The sequence below is a fragment of the Hemibagrus wyckioides genome, linkage group LG29 (assembly GCF_019097595.1).
Source record: "Hemibagrus wyckioides isolate EC202008001 linkage group LG29, SWU_Hwy_1.0, whole genome shotgun sequence".
Classification (NCBI taxonomy): Eukaryota; Metazoa; Chordata; class Actinopteri; order Siluriformes; family Bagridae; genus Hemibagrus; species Hemibagrus wyckioides.
In genome coordinates this window covers 12,926,695-12,947,953 of record NC_080738.1, presented here as the reverse complement: position 1 = coordinate 12,947,953, position 21,259 = coordinate 12,926,695, and the positions used below count along the sequence as shown (strand labels likewise).

Sequence of the window (21,259 nt, the reverse complement as noted above, 5' to 3'; positions counted from 1 at the left end):
TTGAAAATGCACATGAGACTCGACAAACAGGCCCGAACACTGTGTGGGCTCCGTGTTTATTTGTCCATTGCTTGCTTTTCTTTCTTTCTTTTTTAGATCGATGGTTAGTTGAGTTTGTTGTTCGTCTTGTGGGTCCAATCTATCAGTGACACATCATCAGAGTAACCTATAATCATGAGCTCGTTAGACATAGCTAGGCTAAACGAGGCTGATTTTTTATTTTGCTGTGTATATGTGTGTGTTTATGTCTACGTCTGCGTGCGGGTTGGCGTGTGGGGGTATGTCGTACTATACAGGAAATCATCACACACCTAATGACGTGCAGGATACCGTTCATCTCTATGGCAACCCGATTTAACCCGTTAGCATTGTGTCACGTTGTGGCATGTGTAGTATGTCTCATTGCTTCGTCACACGCCACCTCGCTGATATTTATTCATTCTTACTAATTACCGATTGCCGTATTCCGAGCACGGAATGCCACTGCGGAATTCTGTGAACTCGGTTGCTATTTATTATTGAAATGATTTTGGGTCAGAATGTTTGGACTAAATTAGAGGAATAGGTCTAATTATAACCACAGAGGGGAAAAAGGAGGGGGGGGGGATTCAGGGGTGAAGGGGAGCTGTGCCTTGTTAAGATTCATCATGGCTTACAGAGATGTAATGCATTTTCAAGCGAGATTGTCATACACGAAAAAGACATGCAGAGCGGGAGAAGGGGAGAGGTGCGGAATAACAAATGATTCGAAACACACCTCCTCGTTCCGGTATCTCCAGTTAGCAGCGCTCTGACCTTTTAACTCTGACCTTTCACTACCCTAATTAAGATACTCGTACCGCACAGACGGGCTGTAACAAGGACGTTTTCACACTCGCGGTACATTTAGTCGAGTGTGAAAGCTGTTTTTTTTTTTTAACCTAGGTCAAAGTAGCTAACAGTTCCATGTGTGAAAGTGATATTTACGTTTTTTTGTAGATGGCTTGGAAGTAAAAAAAAAAACATCCACCACCTTTAATATAAAGGCATTGTGAAAATAATATAGGTAGTGCGCTACATGCTAGGGCAAGAGTAAAAACTGTTAAAAAAATTACCAACACAACTTACTGTTTTATACAAGAACTTTTCCATCAAAAGTCACAAGTGAAGAAAAAAAAAAATCTTCAAAACAACTTCTACACATTCAGACCAGACGAGGTGTTTATTTATTTATGAGTTTGCTACAGGAGTGAAATGTTTAAACTGGTAGAACATAATGTTTTAGGACTTTTACACCACAGCTATGATTTACTAAGTCCTAGGGTCAGTAGTTCCACAGCTAAGGCAAATAGTAGACAACATTTTGGCACATTTTTTTTTTAAATTAAGTATTCTGTACAAAGCCACAGTAGAAAAATCAACAAATTAAGAAACAAACAAACAACATGCCTTTCAATACATTGAAACCACACAAAATATCAATTTATTTATTTATTTATTTGTTTGCATTTACCTGCTTGATTGTTTCACATTTTGTGTTTGTTTATTTATTTATTTATTTATTTGTCAAACTTTATTTATTTGTTTGTTTGTACTGGTAAAAGCCTAAAACAGTTAAACTGAAATTGACCGAACAAAGCCAAAGAAAAAAAAATCAACAAACAAACAAACAAACAAACAACATGCTTTTCAATACATTTAAACATACGAGATATTTATTCATTTATTTATTTATTTGTTTGTTTCTTTGTTTCTTTGCATTTACCTGCTTGATTGTTTCACATTTTGTGTCTGTTTATTTATTTATTTGTTTGTTTGTTTGCATGAATATTTGTTTGATTATTTCTTTGTTAGTTTGTTCTGGTAAAAGACTAAAACGGTTAAACCGACCAAAGTTGTTTGAGCTGGTAATAGAAGAGCTAACTGCAATAAAAGATTGCAGTTAAGGACAATGTTTTGAGATTTTATGTCTTCTGACATTAATAGATTTTCATACAAAGACACAGATTTTTTTTCCCCCATTCTTTTTGACTATATTAACATATTCATTTGAAAAAAAAAACAAAACAAAAAAAAAACATTTCGAAACCATCCAGAGTATTTCTGTATTATGATCAGAGCTGACAGGTTTGTAAAGGATTGTTTTGATTCCTGAAGCATTTATTAAGTCAACTTCTGCCGCTTACTGTAACTTTGATAGATCTGATATGCCAATTTCGATGAACTAGACACGTATAACAGTCTGAATTTTTTATCTGCTACTCCACTGAAAATGGAGTTTAGGATGAATTCTGCCTGAGCGTATGACTTAGGTGTAATCCCTGACAGTTCAGCCAGTTCCTGATGTTCCAGAGCGTCATGATCTCAAGCACTTTGGATCGATGTTACCTCCACGCAGCCAACACCCAACACCAAACATCACATCCACTTATATCATTCACTTCTAAATGTATTCATGGAACAGCCAATGTTTTCGCATTAGCAGGCATGGTTCCAATTTCAAGCTCGAGCTTTACCCGGGTCTGTTGGAACGCCGTTTCTAATAAGATCTTTCTCCTAATGTTAAACAGACATATTGAGCACTAAAGGCAAAAGAGCTTCAGAGCTAGCAAACACACATGAAAGCTGAAATGAGAGAGCAGCCAAGAAGCCAGAGGATCTGAAAACCAACTGCTCTGTGAAGCTTGCCAGAGAAGGAAGGAGAGTCGAAGATGGAGAGAGAGAAAGAGAGAGTGATGTTTGCAGGTAGCTTGTTGCCAGGAAGTCAGCGAAGCCGGTGGCATTATAGGAGCCTCTCAGTCTGAAACGAGTTTCAGGTTCTGCGAACTGAGCAAGGGATGAACGGGGAGGTTGAGAGGGGAGTGGAGGTCATGCTGGCATCCTGTCGGGAAGGAAGACACATCTGAAAAGCTGTGAGAGAAGAGAATCTGACAGTGATTGAAAGACTCGGGAGCCAATCAGGCCTCCTGCTAAGCGGACCATATTGTCCTTCCAGCAGGAGATAGCACCGGATTGAATAAAGCGTAGGGGTATGCGCCGTGACTTCGCTAATCATTACCAGGTAGACAGCACTGATTCGCACCCACAAATTTAAGCGTTGTCTTGTTGTTTACATATATTTTATTTCATACCACACTGCTGTTGAATTCTCTGGTCTGATTGGTCAGAAAGTGGAGACTCATTTTCAATAACAGGAAGATCTTAATTGTTATAACAGGGACTTTCTATGGTAACAGTTTGCATGATGATGATGATGATGATGATGTGTCATAATCTTCGTAATCTAACCCTATTTACCGTTTATGGAAGGAGTCTCCGGTGTCAGCACTGTCACAAGAATAACAGGAACTTTCTTGTCTTGCTAATGTTCCACATTCAGTTTAACAATAAATCGACATAAAAACCAACGTTTTGTTCATTAGCAAATTAAATCTGGACAGATTGCGGTGATGTAAGATGAATAAATCACTTCAGGATAAGCTGTTATTAGGAAATAATCCACTTCCTAGCAGTAACAGTCTCTCCTTGACGTGGTCTCACACCACGCCGTGATGAATTCATTTCCTAGAAGAGCACTCTTGTCATGTTTCTTTCTTTACTTACTGTAGCTCTGCTTTAGTGCTATATGAAAAAGTATAAAATGATCGTAATGGATGGAAAAATACTACCTCTACCTCTCTCTCTCTTTCGACTCGCTCGCTCACGTACTCGTTCCTGTATTGCGCCGGTTTTTATTAATGTCCATAACAGTAAGTAGGGAAAGTGGAGTCTTGATTCATGCCATTTAAAAGGAGATCACATTACTGAAAAGGAAGAGGATTTACCTTCTGACTACTCGGTTTCATTGAGCGATTTGCTCTCTTTGAGCAAATTAAATTGTGTGTGTATGTGTGTGTTTCTGTGTTTGTGTGTGTCTGTGTGTGTGTGTGCACGATCGCTCAGTTATCAGCTCAGACTGTTCAGTGAACCTGACGGCGTAAACTACAGGCCATCTCATTAAAGAGGATTCTCTCAAATCTCAAATCAGCCCAGACTTACAAGCACACACACACGCGCGCGCCAAGAGTTGTCTTCATGATGCCTTTGTCTGGTGTTTTGCTGCTGAAATGGCAGAAGAGAGCGTCCAGGCTTTCAGAAACTTTCGGAGAGCTCTAATCAGGAGCAGCTGAGTGTAAATCAGCAAGCACACACTTTCCTGAACACTGCTTGTTTTGGCTATGTGCACTAGAATATTCTGGGCTGAAACACTGTAGGCCCATCCAATTCCTTGAAATACTGCATGACATTTTTTTATGAAGCGATTTGGTATTTAAATATTTAGCTTTTAGCGAGTCTGTGATGTTATGTAATTATAAACAGAGTGGATGTTACTATATGAGTAGCTACACAGTGTGTAACATCAAGAATGCTAAAAAATATTGTTGCATCCTTGAGTGGTGATGATCACAAGGGTATTACTTCATAATTTATATTTCAGATTGTTTGATTAAGCCTGAGTGAGTGTGAGTGTGTGTGGTTGTCTGTCTATATGTGGGCCTGTGATGGACTGGCGACCTGTCCAGGGTGTACACCCCTGCGTTTCTCCCAGTGTGTGCTGGGATAGGCTCCAGCAGACCCCCGTGATCCTAATTAGATATAAAGCGGGTATAGAAAATGGATGGATGGATGATTAAGCCTGAGTAATGGGTTCTTGTCACTGATATTTTACATTTTCTGATATTTTTCTGATAAAGAAAAAGCAAACAAAAAACAAATAAAAAACACAAGTTAAAAAACAAATAAAAAACAAAACAAAAAACATACACATATGTATAAAAAATTATCTTTAAATAAATACAAAACAAGTAAAAAACAAAAACAAAAGAAAAACAATAAAACAAAGCAAAAAAAACACAAATAAAAAAATAAATAAAAAACAAACAGAAAACATACATCTATGTATATAAAGTTATATTTATATAAATACAGAACAAGTAAAAAAATAACTAAAAAAACAGAGCAAAAAACATATACATACATATGTATACATATGTATGTATATAAAATTGCATTTATATAAACAAATACATACATATACATATCTGTATATAAAATTATATATATATATATATATATATATATATATATATATATATATATATATATATATAAAATATATAAAAAATAAAGCAATTAAAAAAAACCAAACAACCCCCTCTCCTAAAAAACTAATTAAATCACTATTATTCATATTTGTATATAAAATATACAAAATAAATATTTTTGTTTTTTTTCCATACTTGTTTTCTTTTCTTTTCTTTTTTTACTTGTCTTCAGGAAATGATTCAAAATTTTTCACTAAATGCATAAAATAATGTGACGGCTATATAAAACCACCATGCTAGAGAGTGCACTGCAATCACCGGATAAAAGGCTAAAATTTAAACCTATTATAAATAGAGGTTTAATTAAGCATTAAGCATAATTACCATTGTTTTTAATGATTAAGCATAAAAAGCTAAATTAATCATAATAATTTATACAGCAGCACTGTTGAATTCCTGACCGCTCCTGAAGGGGTTTTTAATGCATCCTGAATTGTGTAATTTTTCTATGCCAGTTGTGTAGTATAAATAGTCGGAGTAGGGCAGAGTGTTTATGTTGAAAATTCCGACATGTAGAAGTGCACTTCAGATGCCTGAGATGATTGGCTTATTTAACCGTAAGTGTGGAATGTCTGATACTTTATACACTCGCAGCTCTATTTACATAGATTAAAAGGGGCAGGCCTAACAGATGCTGACGCTGGATAGGGGAAAAAAATTGACGTGGACAAGACGTCTTACAAATGTCTTTCTATATTAGCCGACATTGTGTGTTTTATTTATTTATTTAACAGTATTCGTCACAAAATAAAAAAGTGGTTTGTTTGAGATAATGTGTATGAGTTTATTTAGAGCTTCTTTACTATATTAAGCGAAAACTGACTAAAAGTACAGTAGAAGGAGACATTGTAAGCTTTGGAAATATTATGAAAATTGAATAAAATTCAAACAATGGAATTACACAAAATACAGAAAATACACACACACAAAATGCACACATAGTGTGTGTGTGTGTCAGCTGTAGGGGTTGGGTCTTTTCGAGAACATACTGGCACAGCATCTTGCGGATGAATAAACCGGACCATTACTCATCATAAACAGATTTAATCTCCTAGAGCACAGAAATGCTGATGGTGTGAAAGTGGCCGAGCTCGGCGGGAGAAGAGCTCCTTCAGCAACCTCTGACAGCTACATGCTCGCCCCGTCTTTAGCGTGATGCTAAGTCAACGTGAAGTTTCAGTCATCTAGCCTCGCAACGGAACCAGCTTCTTATAGATCCACTGACGGCGTGCGGTCTTTTGCTGTCAAAATCTCTTTTAAACAGGAGAATTGCTGACATTGTGCTGTGTTGTGAAGTGTTGAGCTGGGAGGATTTCACATGGATATGTTGACTAGGCTTGATCTGGTTAGGCTTGATCTATCTATTCAGTGTTTCTGTACTCGTTGAAACGGATATTGATAACGAAGCTAAAATGTGCTACCATTCAATGAGAAGCTCTTTATTTAGTTCGGTTTATGTCGCTTGGTGGTGTGTGCTGCTTACAATAAACTCCTCATGCTCCGGTTTAGGTTTAAGATCTTTAATGGAGTGTGTGAGGGTGAGAGAGCAAATTTAAGTGTGCAAAGCGGTATCGATAAACACAAGCACAGGATAACATGAATTGCGCTTTAACTCCAGTGTAGACTCGGCCAAGGAGACTCAGTGCTCGGTGAGTTGAACTGCTCATTCTCTCTCTCTCTCCCTCACCTTTTCTCTTTCTCTCTCCGAGCTACTCTTACCCCTTTCATTCTCTCTCTCTCTCTGAGCTTTTCTAACCTCTGTCTCTTTCTCTTACTGTGAGTGACTCTCACCCCCATCTCCATTTCTCTTTCTCTTTCGCTACTCTAATCTCTCTCTCTCTCTCTCTCTCTGAGCTATTTTAACCCCTCTCTCTCTCTCTCTCTCTCTCTCTCTCTCTCTGAGCTACTCTTACCCCTCTCTTTCTCTGTCTCTCTCTCTGAGCTACTTTAACCCCCCCCTCCATCTGTCTCTCTCTCTCCCTCTCTCTCTCTGAGCAACTTTAACCTGTCCCCTTCTCTCTCTCTCTGAGCTACACTTACCCCTCTCTTTCTCTGTCTCTCTCTCCCTCTGTCTCTGTCTCTCTCTCTGAGCTACTTTAACCCCCCCTCCATCTGTCTCTCTCTCTCCCTCTCTCTCTCTGAGCTACTTTAACCTGTCCCCTTCTCTCTCTCTCTGAGCTACACTTACCCCTCTCTCCATCTGTCTCCCTCTCCCTCTCCCTCTCTCTCTCTCTCCCTCTCTCTCTATCTATCTATCTTTGAGCTACTCTAATCTCTCTCTCATCTCTCTCTCTCCTTCTCTCTCTCTTCTCTAACGTTTTATAAAGTTATCTTTAGATTGTTAGGACGACGCTGTAGTATTATGTAAGCTATTTTAATGTTCTTAGTTCTGTGTTGTTTTGTGTAGCTCTGAGCAGCATGAAAGTTCCTAGAAGAACTTTATTTCATTTCAGTATATGCTGCTATAAATGACAATAAAAGCGGCTTGACTTTGACCTGTCTTTTTTATCGATTAACGTAGCATCGTATACTAGGGTTACGTCACATAGTATCACATTTTTATTATTATTTTTTTCTTCAAGAATGCATGTATGAGTACTACTAAAAGGGCACCATATACTAACTTAAATAAAATACTGTGTGGTCGTCCACCGTTTCCTTCTTGAACGCTGTCATATCAGGGGAAGTTCGATTTTTTTGTTGGTGATGTAGCCACCAGCTGCTTTTGCTGAGATGATTCTGTGTGTATGCAATAAGATTTGCCACGATCTTCAACCCAAAGTGTGTTTCATATTCACAAACACTCAACTCCACATATGGGAATGTTAGCCCTCTGTGTGTGTGTGTGTGTGTGTGTATTGCTTGCTCAGGCGAACGTCTGTTTGAATTCATTTAAATAGCTATTTTTTTTTCTCTGGGAAAACAATTATGACTGTCTTTACTCTCTGTGAAAAATTATGCAGCGCATGAAAGGAGAATGAATCACACAGAGATGACTGAGATGTACATGTGTGTGTGTGTGTGTGTGTGTGTGTGAGAGAGATCGAGAGAGAGAGAGAGAGAGAGAGAGAGAGAGAGAGCAAAGTTTACAGCAGAGAACATTTCATTGGCTGTTCATCTCCAGTGCTTATTTAGCTGCTCGCGTGTTTGTTATTACCCCGGAATGGCTGCTTTAAGCGTGTTAGCATAGCTAATCTCCTCTTGCATCAAAGGATGGTCTAATTTCTGGCAAACTAAGGCTGATGCTTTTGGATTTGTGTGGAAGTACAACAGCACCACCAATGACTGTTAATAATAAAAAAACAAAAAGGTATGAAGAACTGATTTCTTCCTAGTCCAGAGTATAGACTGCATTTGTGCTTCGTAGGTGTTAAAAAAATGAGAAGGAGGTTCATCGTTTAATCATTACTGATCATTTTTCCTCCTTTTGAATTCCTTTGAAGAAGAAAGTGAGAGTATACAGACTAAGAACACGTTGTCCGATCAAAGTGCAAGTTAGACAAAAGGATAGACGAGAGAACAGAAGAAAACAGAACAGAACAGAACGGTATGTGTTCTCACTTCCTCTTTTATTATGTGTGTGTGTGTGTGTGTGGTTGTATCATACAAGTCACAGGCACCGGAGTGACAGATTGTCATAATCACCTCAGCCGTGTCTGTTAATTACCTCCAAAAGACTTGAGAGAGGAGCAGCAAAGTGAGGAGGTTAGAGATTAAAAGACAGAGACAGACAGAGCGGCGTTATGATCGTAGAAGAATTTAAAGACTCAGACGCATCCAGTCATATTATATGCATCTGTTAAATATACACAATGTCTCAATGTGTCTGGCATAACATTATGAGCACTCAAGGTGAAGTGAATAACACTGATTATCTCCTCATCATGGCACCTGTTAGTGGGTGGGATATATTAGGCAGCAAGTCAACATTTTGTCCTCAAAGTTGATGTGTTAGAAGCAGGAAAAATGGACAAGAGTAAGGAGTTTGATGAAGGACCAAATTGTGATGGCTAGACGACTGGATCAGAGCGTCTCCAAAACTGCAGCTCTTGTGGGGTGTTCCCGGTCTGCAGTGGTCAGTATCTATCAAAAGTGGTCCAAGGAAGGAACAGTGGTGAACCGGAGACAGGGTCATGGGCGGTCAAGGCTCACTGATGCACGTGGGGAGCGAAGGCCGTGTGATCCGATCCAACAGACGAGCTACTGTTGCTCAAGTTAATGCTGGTTCTGATAGAAAGGTATCAGAATACACAGTGCATGATGGATCAGGGCTGTTTTGGAAGCAAAAAGGGGGACCAAAACGATATTAGGCAGGTGGTCATAATGTTATGCCTGATTGGTGTATATCACGTACAGCCAAATTTACTTTTGTGTGTTTAAGCAGAGCTTTAAAAGGCTTTAAATATACCGGTTTATGAAAATATTTAAACACTATGCTTGTAAAAATCAAGCACTATTATGTACATTCATGCAGAATTTATTTCAGGGAAGTTTAGTGTAGCTGGAAGCTGTCAGGAAATAGACATGGAGAAAGTATGGGAAAAAGTACTGAGAAATTTACATTAATACTGCCTCATCAAATGTTTATTTTTTACTCAAGCGTCTTGCGTGAAAACATCATTAATCTCTTATTTTCCTTGTTATATTCATGAACTAACACTACACAGTTTCGCTAATAAATGAATATCATGAAGTAACTAATGACTAAAATTTACCATTAGCTAGAATCTGACTAGCTAGCTAGCTAGCCTGGGTAATTTCTGGTAGCTACTCGAATTGATGCTAGTCTAACTTGGCATTAGCAAAGAAAACAGGCTAGTCAGCTAACCATAGAGCTAAACATGCTTCTTCAAATGACCTCAGCATGCTTCAAGGAGACTTTTTATGTCCGTTTTTGTTTACTCTAGCGTTTTACTGAGGTAAAATGTTTAGAAAATCCTCAATTTCGACACTTCAGACTAGCGGATTAGTCTGATAGCTCTCATATTAGCTGCATGAGAAATGACAAATTGGGACAATTTCTGCTAGTTTATTTATTTATTTAAGTATTTCTATCGATATTTAAGTATTATAATGAAATAAAATAACTCAAACATTTTCCATCTCTACTGTAGCATGTAAATCTGCTTTGAAACACCAACAGTCCCCACAGCACTGCTGCTTCTCTCTCTCTCTCTCTCTCTCTCTCTCTCTTTCTTATTTCATTTTCGCTAATTTATGTGTATTTATTTTTAGTCATGAATTGAAATTCCATTAGTCACTGTAGGTGTATTTATTTAACATTTACATAAATGTCAATTAATACATGGGATAACTTACTTTGTTAAGATTATTATGGTTTTATTAATGGCTCGTTTAACATGTGTTGCCGTTAATTAGCGCAGCAAATAACAAGGGTAGAAGAAAAGGAGACTGACATGATGACGGGGGGAAAAAAAACGATGGAGGGAAAAGATTTTGTTTATTTAGTTAGACTGTATTAGTGAAATCAGATAAAAGTGATCGTGTTACAGGATAGATATATCCGTGGATGAATTGTGGTGTGTGTGTGTGCATAACTAACATTAAACTGATATTAATCTACTGGTTCCCAGCTGCACCATACACACACACACACACACACACAGATCAACAGATAGCATTCCTAATACAGTACAGCAGAGGTTGTAACCCGTGAGCACTCAAATCAAATTACAAATTTCCAGGCCATCACCAAGGTCAAGTGAATGATGTAACTGTACAAGAATTTGAGAATTTCCTTTCCCTATATAGGGCATGTCACAATAATGTATCCAATAATGCATATCTAACACATGTCATAGGAAGCCAAAATGGCTCCATTAGCAATTTAAAAACACCACTGAGACCATTACAGGTGAGAGCACATCTGTTTCCTGTACTGCGATCATCTGATCCGTTTACAGCATAAAACAGACTCGTCTGAGTGCCGATAATTACCTTAAACTCTGTTTTCCTGTGGAGACGCTCCGAAGCGTTCTTCTACCAGTTCCTGTGTTGTTGGAAATGAGTGATGTGGATATGTGAAACAGGATGTGACATCATTCTCTGGAACAATGGATTTAATGTGATAATCATATGGAAGACCGGCATCTGGATAGCGATGTGATTCTGTATATTTGGCTTTCTGTATATTTCTACCAGTAATATTTCCATTTCCAAAAAAATGGAAATGAGATTGAATTCAGAATGTGTCACAGTGAGCAAAATTGGAGATTCATTTAATTTATGGAATAATCGTAAAACTGTATGTTGATATGAATATACAGTGCATATTTGTATGTATATAAAGTAGTTAGCAGAATCATAGACACCACAACTCTACACTACAACAAAGTGTTTTCATTCCTTATTTATTCTACATAGCTATAGCAATGGCACAATTCTGCTAGGTCACCGCTTTCCTCCATTAACTCACCTTTTTCCGCCCTGTCCTTAATTTGTCATTGTTTAACCTGACTAATACACGTATGACCTGGTAGATGTAAAAGGCGACAGAGGATCCGAAAACTAATAATTTGCGGTGAATAAAATGAAAAGAAATACATTTCTTTCATTAAGGATGATAAAGTGGAGTACGGTAAACAGGCTAAGGTACGTTTTTTTTAATAATAAAAATAATTTTAACAATAAATAAAAGATGGATGCAAGATTATAAACGTGAAACAAAATTGTAACATAAATTTTATTTAATTATGTGTGAATGAATTGATGGGCCTCCTGGTGGTCCAGCGGCAGGATCCCGTGCTCTCATTGTCGCGGCCCGGGTTCGATTCCCAGGCAGGGCGCTAACACAGCCCCTAAAGAGTTAACTCTCAGTGCCGGTCCCCAGCCCGGATAAAAATTGGAGGGCTTGAGATACGAAGGGCATCCGGCGTAAAACCTGTGCCAAATCATGCGGATCGAATGATCTGCTACAAACAGTGGACCCTGCCATTGCGCAGGACTAACACTAGGATATGTGGGAATGAACTGATATGAATCATCTGAACAGAAGTCATGTGACGCTATCAAGAATATTTTCATATAAATAAATTTTCTAAATTTTCACCAAATTTAAGATATTTAAATTGACCATCGTTGAAGAAAACAGCACTGAGTGCAACACATGACTGCGCTGCTAGTTGCTAAGAGATGCTGGTTCTACAGTAGATGCAGTAGTTCTTAGTGCAGTGTGACTCATTATAGAGACTAATGCCGTGGGAAGGTGCTTATACTCCAGGACTCCAATCCTAAGTTAAATGTTAATTAAATCACCAGTCAGCTCAGTCTAACAGAATGGTGACAACAAACCACCATTCAGGTCTAATCACACGTGTAATGCTTTTTGCTGAAGCTCTGTGCTTGGGGAAATAAAAATATTTTTCTCCGTGACAGAATTCTAGCCTTAATTCAGGGTAGCCTGCACATGGATGTGGTTAACGACACCACGCTGCTGACGGAAAAGTCACAGATCGGCTTTAACAGATGGTACTATTGCAAATTGCTTTCCACGCAAAATAGGCGACAGCAGGGTCGCATCGCTGTTCGCACTACGTGACGTCCGATTACGCTTTCTGACACACTTCGAATTCAATGTCACCTCCGACGGCTTCGAAAATTTGCACTATTGGATCATTTCAATGGTATTTTCTTTCTTTTACTTTGAATCGGATTTCACTTTGTTAGCGACTTCTGCATGAGCGTTTGCGATAAATGCAGCAAATGCTACAATTCATGGCTGGTGTACGTCATATGCCCGACTTTAGCAAATCACAGGTGTGCTGCAAATTTCCTACAGAGTCTGAAAGTGTCCCTAAATACATCAGTACTGAACTAGCTGGAAAAAACTTTTTTTTTTTTTTTTTTTTTGTGACCTTGCTTTTAGCTTTCAGATATATTCTCCTTTCAAAAACACCCCTGACCATTTATAAAGCCATTTACTATGGAAGCCCATTTCTGCCAGGAATAAAAGAAAGAAAAAAAGGTCATTGCATATTTTTCAGCATGTCAAAATTCCAATTTATCTCATTTTTAAAAAAATATTTTCTCATAATTTTGAATATCTCAAAATGGTCAGTGTTTATCTCCTAAATTCTGACAGTTTCAGGAATTGTGAATTTCATATCTCAGATTTGAGTCATTCTTTCAAAACACATTATCTCAAAATTCTTGCTTATTATCTCGATTTATCACCTCATAGTTGTCACCTCATATTTCTGACATATTATGTCAATTTGGGGATTTGTTATCTTAGAAATCATAAAATCTAGACCAAATATCACAAGATGGTTTTCTTGCTATCTGGTGACTTATTATCTCAAAACATTATCTCAAATTCTGACACGTTAACACTCAAAATACTGCTTTATCTCAAATTTCTCTCATTGAATTTTTTGATAACAGAATTCTAACTCTATCTCCTTATCTCAAAATTCTGAAATATGATCTCAATATTTTGACACCTCTGCAAATCTTTACTTACTATCTCAGAATTCAAATTTTTAAAAAAATCATCAAATTCTTCAAAATCATGACCTATTGTCTCATAAATCCTTTTCTCATAAATCGATTGATTAACTCGATTTTGTAACTTTGATGGATTATCTCATAATTCTGACTTCTTATCTCGGACGTCTGCCACACTATCTCGAAATTCCGACTTGTTATCACAAACTTTGGCTCATCTAAAAATCTAGACTTACTTTCAAAATTCTGGCATTTTTATCAAAATTCGGAAACATGAGATAAGACAGAATTTTGTGACAGTAAGTCAACTTGTTTTTTTTTTCTTTTGTTCCTGGCACCGTGAGAGTAGAAAATAAAAAGATATGAAATTACAAGTGAAATGCTGCAGATCTATCGTACACTATTATTATTTGTACAGCACAAGAACAGTAGTTGTGTCATTACCTTTGACCGATCCCTTTGATAGATTACCTATAATTTCTGTGGGTTTTTTTACACCCTCACTCTTCCCTTCTGTCTTTTGTTTCCTTTCCTAGTCATATTTTGTGGCTTTGTTTCACTAATCACCCTTATCTGCCACTCTTTCTCCACTAAATGCCCCATTTCTGCTCTCTCCTTATAAGCTGCTGTTCTAGTTTAAGCAGATCAAGCTTAGAAAGTGCAATTAATTGAAGCACAGGGAGTGGGCGTCTCTCTCAGTGTGGAATCAGTGCCAGCAAACACTGATTAGAAAGTTTGCACCATTGTGTGAGTGGGTAATGAAGCTGTCTGCTGCAAAATGCCATTTACTGCCAACTCTCGGCAAACTGCACCAATCAAACACACCAATCCCACATCTCGCGCTCTCTAGGGGTATTTGTGTGTGTAATTGTTGGCATGTCTGTCTGTCTGTGTATGTGTTAATGAATGCCAGTGATGCTGTCTGTCTTATGTGCTACATCTTTGCCTCTCTAGATGTACTTCAAGGCGAAGTCCTTTCAAAAAATCCTGGCCCTGTATTGATAGGATTCGAATTTTTTTTTTTTCCTCCCTCTGTATTCATGTGTCACATGAAAACGCATCCAAAGCTCATTAGGGCTTAATGAGATTTCGTACTGATACCTGGCGCATTTTGCTTCCGTTTGCTTGTGCTGGAGCTGTGACATGCTTCAGGCACGTGAGATGAACGATGAAAAGTCACTCTGAAACCACAGGAGAGAGAGAGAGAGAGAGAGAGAGAGAGAGGAGGAAGTGATAGAATTACATACAAATCTGTCTCTGTTGTTGACAGTGAGTGAGTATTGAACTTTTTACCATTTACAGATTTTTTTTATTACTGCTATAATAATAATAATAATAATAATAACAACAACAACAACAACAATAATAATAATAATAATAATAATAATAACAATAATAATAATAATGTTATTTGTTTTGCATTTTATGTATTATTTACTTATTATGTATTTTATATTTATCTTATTTATTTAATGTTTTATATTTTATTGATTGTAAGCCATTTTTAAGGCATGTGTAAATTTTGCAATAAATAAAATAAACTTGGTAATAAAACAAATGATGATATTATTATTATTATTATTTATTATTTTTTATTATTATTATTATTATTAAACTGCTGAACATAAAATATATATAACAAATTATTTTTTTCTGGAGTTTCCTTTTCAATTCACATTCTGGTAAAAAATGTTTCTGTATTTATTTCACTAATATTTGGAGCGTCTGTGAGATTTACAATTACAGAATTGTGTACATGTGGCCACGATGTTTTCTTATAGATTCGGCCTCTAAATTCTTCCCCCCTGCTGCCTGACAACCTTGTGACAGATTTGGTGTGGACTGCAAAAAAAGAAAAAGAAAAAAAAAACATACAGTGCATGTGCTGACGCTAGGGAATCAAGAACCGAGGAACAAAAAAGCCTAATACACACACAGACACACACACACACACACACATACACACACACACACACACACACTGACGTCAGGGATTCAGCAGTGGCACTCGCTGCTCTGGGTCTCCCAGAGGGACTCTGTTCTCTCTGATTCTTGTTTCCTTACCAGCCTTTAACAGAACAGTGCTCTCATATGGGTTCATTTTTTAATCTGGGATGCTGTTGAGGTGTACAGAGTGTTATTTAAAGGAATATATGTGCTGTTCTCAGTATCTTTCTTCCAGAATTTGTAAAAAAACAAAGTCACGACTTTAATCTTGAGTGGTGTTTATTGTAATGAAAATCTGAGTTGACTTACCTCTTCGTTTATTTTCGCTTTACTTAACAACTTCCTACATTACCCACAATGCCGTTATCGGTGCCAGTTGTAGTACGTAGCACTCTCTTCATCTCTATCTGAGGCGGCGGGGCTTTAGTACTTTAGCTCTCTCACCTCCTCACTCACTGTTCAAACAGATCAGCTTCCAGGTCTTCAAGTTTTATTTTACTTGCTGAGGCGTATTGTATAGCTGCACTGCATTGCGGAACATTCTGGAACGTTCACACCGATGTCTCCATAACAGTTATGCTTTAGTTTGAAATTATTAAGACATCGAGGACAGTTATTATAGCAAAACCTGGAATTTTTATTTCTTATTAAACACCAGCTGAACTAGGAAACCAAAGTCTCCCTGTGACATCATCAAATTAGCATCAGAATCATACTGTAAATACACCAATCAGGCATAACATTATGACCACCCACCTAATATTGTGTTGGTCCCCCTTTTTCCTACCAAAACAGCCCTGACGCACCATGCACTGTGACACCTTTCGATCAGAACCAGCATTAACTTCTTCAGCAATTTGAGCAACAGTAGCTCGTCTGTTGGATCGGATCACACGGGCCAGCTTTCGCTCCCCACGTCCATCAGTGAGCCTTGGCCGCCCATGACCCTGTCACCGGTTCACCAATGTTCCTAGTTTGGACCACTTTTGATAGAAGCTGACCACTGCGGAGCGGGAACACCCCACAAGAGCTGCGGTTTTGGAGATGCTCTGATCCAGGGGTCTATCCATCACAATTTGGCCCTTCTCAAGCTCAAACCTCAAATCCTTACGCTTGTCCATTTTTCCTGCTTCTAACACATCAACTTTGAGGACAAAATGTTGACTTGCTGTCTAATATATCCCACCCACTAACAGGTGCCATGATGAGGAGATCATCAGTGATACTCACTTCACCTCTCACTGCTCATAATGATCAGTGTATTTCATACTGAAATGTATTCCAGGATGAAGATTTCCTTTAAAAGCTTTCAAAATGACCATAGCAGTGGGACGAAGGGATTTTTTCCAGAGGGAGGAAGGAAGTCGGAAGGAAAACACCATCAACACACGCCCTTAAAAAGTGACATTTTCTTTCACACACACTTTGGAAACCACGGCCAGAGTGCATTCCATTAATCATGTACACTTAACATCCAGTCCCTGTTTTTCAAATGCAAACTGTGCACCTGCTGCTGCTGCAAAAAAAATAAATAAAAAAGCAGGTTTGTGTAATGATGTAATAAGATGTTTGTCACGCATCGCCGCTTTGAGTCCTAATCAACACTTTCCCGCCAACAATATTCTGATCATTTGTCGAATGTGATTAAATTCACGGAGTGTTGCATTCACGCTCTTATTACAGAAATTATATTCTTCCACGAGATGCCAGTCTCGCACAAACGAGTCTCGGGGAGAGAAAAACTTTTCTTGGAAAGATGCTTATAGAGATTTACCTGGAATCTCATCAACACATAACTGTAGAATGGTGTGATTTCCTATAAATAAAAAAAAAAAAAAAATTATTGGCACCCTTCAATCAAATGACCCAAAAATAAATAAGCTACTAATGTCATTAATGATGCTTTGAATTCCTCATATAGAGACGTATATACAGAGATATATAATATCTCCTCCCTTTTCAAAATTATTAGCACCCTTTATGAAGATGAGCTGCACTTACAGACGCTTTAATAGAAAGCTGAATTCGATGGATTCCTATTTTTTGGCTGTTGTCGCTCATCAGCCACACATTTTCATTTCTGAGATGCTTTTCTGCTTTACCACAGCGGTAAAGAGTGATTACTGAAGCTTTCCTGTCAGTCCAGTATGATACTCTTTTCTGACCCCTTTCCCAATTCTGATGTTTGATTTAAATATTAACTGAAGCACTTGACCCGTATCTAGACAGTTTTATTCATTGCACTGCTTCCACATGACTGGTTGATTTGGATTGGATAAAAGAGTACAGGTGTTCCTAATAAAGTGGCTGGAAAGAGTATATATATATATATATAGCAACACATGGAATGAGTGATCATTTCTGCTTCAGCATATGGAGACACACAATAGTGCTTTCTATCTGCCTCATCCTTCCTTCCTTGCTTCCGTTTTCTGTCTATTTTTATCTATCGTTCTGTTTTCTCTGACACTTTTCCTTTCTTTCTTTCTTTCTTTCTTTCTTTCTTTCTTTCTTTCTTTCTTTCTTTCTTTCTTTCTTTCCTACCTTTCTTTTTCTGTCTCTTTCTTCCTTTTTCTTTCTTTCTTTCTTTCTTTCTTTCTTTCTTTCTTTCTTTCTTTCTTTCTTTCTTTCTTTCTCTTCATTCGTTCGTTCCTTCCTTCCTCCCTCACTCTCTCCCACCTCATTCGTTCGTTTGTTCCTTCCTTACTTTCTTTTTCTGTCTTTCTTCTGTTTTCTGTCTCTTTCTTTCTTTCTTTCTTTCTTTCTTTCTTTCTTTCTTTCTTTCTTTCTTTCTTTCTCTCTCTCTCTCTCTCTCTCTCTCTTCATTCATTCCTTCCTTCCTTCCTTCCTTCCTCCCTCACTCCCTCCCACCTCATTCGTTCGTTTGTTCCTTCGTTAATTCCTTCCCTTCTTTTTCTGTTTATTTCTTCCGTTTTCTGTCTCTTTCTTTCTTTCTTTCTTTCTTTCTTTCTTTCTTTCTTCTTTCTTTCTTGCTTTCTTTCTTTCTTTCTTTCTCTTCATTTGTTCCTTCCTTCCTTCCTTTCTTTTTCTGTCACTTTCTTCTGTTTTCTGTCTCTTTCTTTCTTTCTTTCTTTCTTTCTTTCTTTCTTTCTTTCTTTCTTTCTTCCTTCCTATTATATTATATTTTACATTATTCTTGATAAGCTATGGCCTCAAAATAATATATTCTAACAAAAATAGTTTCTCTGATTTGCTTGAGAAAAAATAAAATACCTCATTGTGTGTAATCATTTTATTTTTATTTTCTAATGTTTGCCCAATTAATCCTTTCTACTCAGGCACCTAATGTGTCCTGCTTTTCTGAATAAATAAAGCTAATTCACAGCAAAGCACCGGTATCAGCTTTTGAAAGCCACCCAGGTTACTGTTGGAAAAACACCTTTTGTTCAGGGATGTTGCACTCTGGAAACAGCTCAGCGTTCGCCAGCTCCTGGAGGCCCGCCTGTACTGCACATTTGTTTTCCCCCCAATGTAACACACCTGACTTAGATTAGCTCATTATCCTGCTGTTTAGAAGCTGAATCTGGTGTGTATAGAGCATGAACTGTTCAGTGCACAGGGATTTGAGTTGTTTGGAAACACTGAATATTTCACTACTAACAAATCTGTTATTTTGTGTATTTTGTGTGTTCAGGTGACGCCGTAGCCGCCTACAACTTTCCCCAGCTTCAGCTCAGTCTGTTTGCCTCCACCAGCCAGATCTGATACCTGTATTGGCCAAAAAGGAGCAAAAAAAAAGGGGTGGGGCCATGTGGGCGCTTCGGATGCTCCTGTTGGCCAGCCTGCTGGGCCCTGCGTCTCTGGGTGAGTAATCGTCCCTACAGACCTTGGACTAATTCATAAAACAGAATTATGAGATGTCTTACAACTGAGTGCTAACGTAGATGGCTAAACAGGAAAATATCCCTGAAGCTTAGCTAATGAATTCTGCCAGCACCGGAGAGTGATAAATTAATTTGAATTTAGATTAAGCTCCACTTTGGGAGTAAGAGAAGAGTTGGTAGACTGAACGCTGGTCTTAAAGATGTTAATTTGATAGTGTGAAGTCATTAATGAAGATCGGAACAGGTTGGATGAATTTTAAGTGTGTTTGCATGCATCGTGTTTACAAAATAGTTCAGATCATTTGTTTTGTGTTCTTCTCAGCAGCCGGTTGGCATTCGGTTTTTCGTTTTTTTTTGTGTGAAACACACTTGTTCCCTTGCTACGTAAAGTACACTAGCGTATCACTGTAACTGCTGTGCTGAGAGTGATCTCCTGTCAAAATAAAATCCAGTCAGCAGTAGTCCGATAGCGGTTCCTTTCTGTTAAAGGACAGAGTACATTGTGCAGCTAAGAAACAGTTCTTGTATTATATACTTTTGAATATACACTGCATTGCCAAACGTTTTTAGACACCCCTTCAAATCATTGAATTCAGGTGTTGTTTTTCAGGGGTTGGGCTCAGCCCCTTAGTTCCAGTGAAAGGAACTCAGCATACCAAGACATTTTAGACAATTTCATGCTCCAAACTTTGTGGGAACAGTTTGGGGATTGTTTCAACATGACTGCACACCAGTGCACAAAGCAAGGTCCATAAAGACATGGATGAGCGAGTTTGGTATGGAGGAACTTGACTGGCCTGCACAGAGTCCTGACCTGTGAAGGGATCATCCCCAAACTGTTCCCACAAAGTTGGAGGCATGAAATTGTCCAAAATGTCTTGGTATGAAGCTGAAGCATTAAGAGTTCCTTTCACTGGAACTAAGGGGCCAAGCCCAACCCCTGAAAGACAACACCTGAATTCAATGATTTGGAGGGGTGTCCCAAAACTTTTGGCAATACAGTGTAAAGGGTAGATTTGGACTAAGATATAAAGCACAAGGAATAGGACAAATTACTGATACACACCACGGCTCAAACGAAATCAAATGGACCAAAGATCTCTTTCCTGCACCACAAAAACTCAAAAACAAAAACAACCAAATGGACCCAAACTGTTGAAACGCCCTTATGGGCTCATGGATCTTGGTGTTGTATCTGGCTGCTGTGCCTGAGGTTAAATCCTGCGTCCTCTTTGTCCTTGTTCATGTGAGTGATATTGCCCAGACGCTGTATTGTGGTGGCGGATTGGGCGTGTACGTTGTTGTTCGAGCGTCCAGACCCTGCCAGATTTACCACGGAACCACCCTAAATCACAATACCCACACTTATTCCTGGAAAAGCCTGATTGCTGTGGTGGAGGTAGACACTGTGCATGTGAAAAACTATTAAAAGGATGCAAGGGAAATATTGTTTGTAGAAATAATAAGCAAAGAGGTCTCTCTGTGTCTCTTCATATCCTTTATCATCAGCCTGTGTCGTGAGTGTATATATATATATATATATATATATATAAATAAAATGATTGAGAGAGAGAGAAGAGCAGAGAGGGAGAAGGAGATGTAGAGTGAGTGTATGAGATGAGATAAGGCCCCACAGGCTGGTGCAAGAAGAAGACGCCAACTCTCCAAAGTGACACACATTTTTCATAATGTGAGTCTGACACATGCTGGGCTATGAATGGATTTGGCCACACAGGGGAACGAAAGGAAGAGAGAGAGAGAGAGAGAGAGGGAGGAAGGAAGCAAGGAAGGTATCTCTGTGTGTTATTGGATTGTAGGTGTGAGAGCTAGCTTGGAATACCACTGACAAGTATTTAAACCTCTTTAATTCAATTAGCC

General features: G+C 38.2%; 1 protein-coding gene across 10 annotated transcripts in view; it reads left to right on the top strand.

The window, feature by feature from the left end:
- Positions 1-21,259, top strand: part of LOC131349118 (adhesion G protein-coupled receptor L3-like) — a 296,639-nt gene that overhangs the window by 68,608 nt on the left and 206,772 nt on the right. For all 10 annotated transcript variants that reach the window (XM_058384515.1, XM_058384522.1, XM_058384514.1 and 7 more), the window contains exon 3: positions 19,192-19,361. In XM_058384515.1, coding sequence (XP_058240498.1) covers positions 19,307-19,361 — 55 coding nt within the window. In that variant the 5' untranslated portion in view covers positions 19,192-19,306. The remainder of the gene's footprint in view (positions 1-19,191; positions 19,362-21,259) is intronic.